Source organism: Morone saxatilis, unplaced genomic scaffold, assembly GCF_004916995.1.
Source record: "Morone saxatilis isolate NCDOM2014 unplaced genomic scaffold, NCSU_SB_2.0 Contig20, whole genome shotgun sequence".
Taxonomy (NCBI): Eukaryota; Metazoa; Chordata; class Actinopteri; family Moronidae; genus Morone; species Morone saxatilis.
The window spans coordinates 25377004-25379080 of NW_023339763.1; the positions used below are offsets into that span (position 1 = coordinate 25377004).

Consider the following 2077-nt stretch of genomic DNA (forward strand, 5'->3'; position numbering starts at 1 on the left):
AAGAGTTATTATAAGCCTTAATAGTCACTATGATTTACATAACAGAACCATACGCTGTAGACAACGGAACAATGTACAAATCTGTGCTGCAAATATATATAAAACATATAATAAGAACGAAATTCAAACATAATGTTGCTTATTATGTAGATGCTGGTGATAATGAAGCGACATCCTAATGCAAATGGGAGTTTGGGAGGCCCCTGGTGCAATGACCAGCGAAGGGCTCATGTAAGGTACACAATACAGACAAACTTCTCCTTGATTTTCCAAGGTGATTGATACACTAAACACGTACTCTATTTAATGTATTATATTCCATTTCTGCCATTTCATTGTGCATGAGCACAATATAAACAACCATGTAGCTCTGAAACAACATAGGCTACATGTTGTTTTAGAGCAAAGACGCTGATTCGCCATGGTAACATTTTACTTCATTTGATTTTGATCTTTGGATGCTATTTGCAGACTATTAGCAAATAAATGAATGCGCACATTGAGACAAATATATTGTCTGAAGTGGTTCTTTTATTTGGTAGAGGCTCCTCTTCATCAAAGTTCATAGGACGTAAATATGTTGGCTTTTATTGTGCTTCTCCCATAGGCTTAAATAGAACTGGAACCAAAGTCTGGGACAGAAAGCATTAGAATGTTGGTGTAGTGAAAAGTTGTATAATATGATCAAATAAGTTGGTGTTACGATGTAAAGACACTTCGTTATTTGAGCTCAGCCTGAGTCATGTCCAACTTTGGTAAGCTAGCTAGCATGTAAGTTACGAGCTCGCCTCCATGTCTTCCTCAGTGAACTGACAGCTCAGTGAGCCACAGGAAGTCCGGTTGTTATTTCAAAACAACAAATTCATGTCAGTCGTTTTTCTTTTCTTTTTTCTTTTTTTGCCTTCACGTCTCTTATAACTCTAAATAAAGCTGTTACGTAGTTACATTTTGTGGTTTCATTATTAGCTCAACCTTCCTTTTAGTGACAGTCCCCATGTACTGCCACATGCTTTATACAGGTTTACACACTTATTCAACATTATAGCTTAGCTTAGCGGCTCAATAGCCGCATCATTAGCTACCTCTGCTTAGCATTAGCTAACGTTACCACACATACATACAGTAACGTTGGCGTTAAGTTAACTACACAGCTACATGCCGGTTTTAGCCCCATGACTTGCCTCCAGGTCCACCCAAACCATTCTCTGGGACATCTCGGTGGACGACATGCTTATTCTTCTGCACACCGGAACGTCACAAACGGAACGGAGTGTGGAAGTAACGTCGGTGGCTGTTCCCGGTGATGTGAACGGGGTTAGCACACGGCTGTACGCTCCTTTCTTCTGGAACAAACTACTGCAGTGGGAGTGATATGCTGCCTTGCTGGACCGGAGGACGAGCGGTCTCCTCCTGCAGAGACACTCCAGGGTAACAAGAGCCCATGCTGAGGTCCGCAGACACACCGGCATCCTAGGTTCACTTCCGATCTGAAAAGTCGTAAAAACCTAACCCCATCGTCCCCCATCTACATGAGTAACATAACCATCCACGAGAGGTCGCGCTTCTGTAGCGATTCTTTAATCAACTTCTGTCATAACACACAGTACAAAAATACTGTAATGTAAGGAGGACAAAGGCCCAGCTGTGGCATGTTGGCAGCTACCACCCCAGGTACTGTCAATTGCTATCAAATGTAACACATCAGTTTCAGAATTAGTTTGGAAAAGAACGGAATGGGGAAATTAATGTGAATGATCTGCCGAACCCATTTTATAACGGAAGCTTAAAGTCTGTGCAAGGGAAATCCATAAGCTTCTTTCTCAACACTTGTAGGCTATATGTTAGAAAAATAAATTGCTGAAAACATTATAAAAGACTGTAAACAGTGTAGTCCTGAAATGTGAAGTTAGGCTGTTAATTCATTTTCATCAGTTTTGGGTTTAGGATTAGAAATTATGGCTGGATGTCACACTGGAGCCATATTTAACATGACCCCTCCCCTAACACTATAACAGTATTGAAACATTAACAATTAAAAGTTAATTAAAGTTTTCCCACATAGAAAACATTTTAAAAA

The 2077-nt window shown here is 40.3% G+C and overlaps 1 protein-coding gene across 1 annotated transcript in view; it reads right to left on the reverse strand.

Annotated features, from left to right (window-relative positions):
• The window catches only part of smfn (small fragment nuclease), a 6731-nt gene extending 5208 nt beyond the window's left edge, over window positions 1-1523 (reverse strand). The window contains exon 1 of the mRNA XM_035667166.1: window positions 1182-1523. Within this exon, the coding sequence (XP_035523059.1) occupies window positions 1182-1469 (288 nt within the window). The 5' untranslated portion in view covers window positions 1470-1523. The remainder of the gene's footprint in view (window positions 1-1181) is intronic.
• Between the last annotated feature and the right edge of the window lie 554 nt (window positions 1524-2077).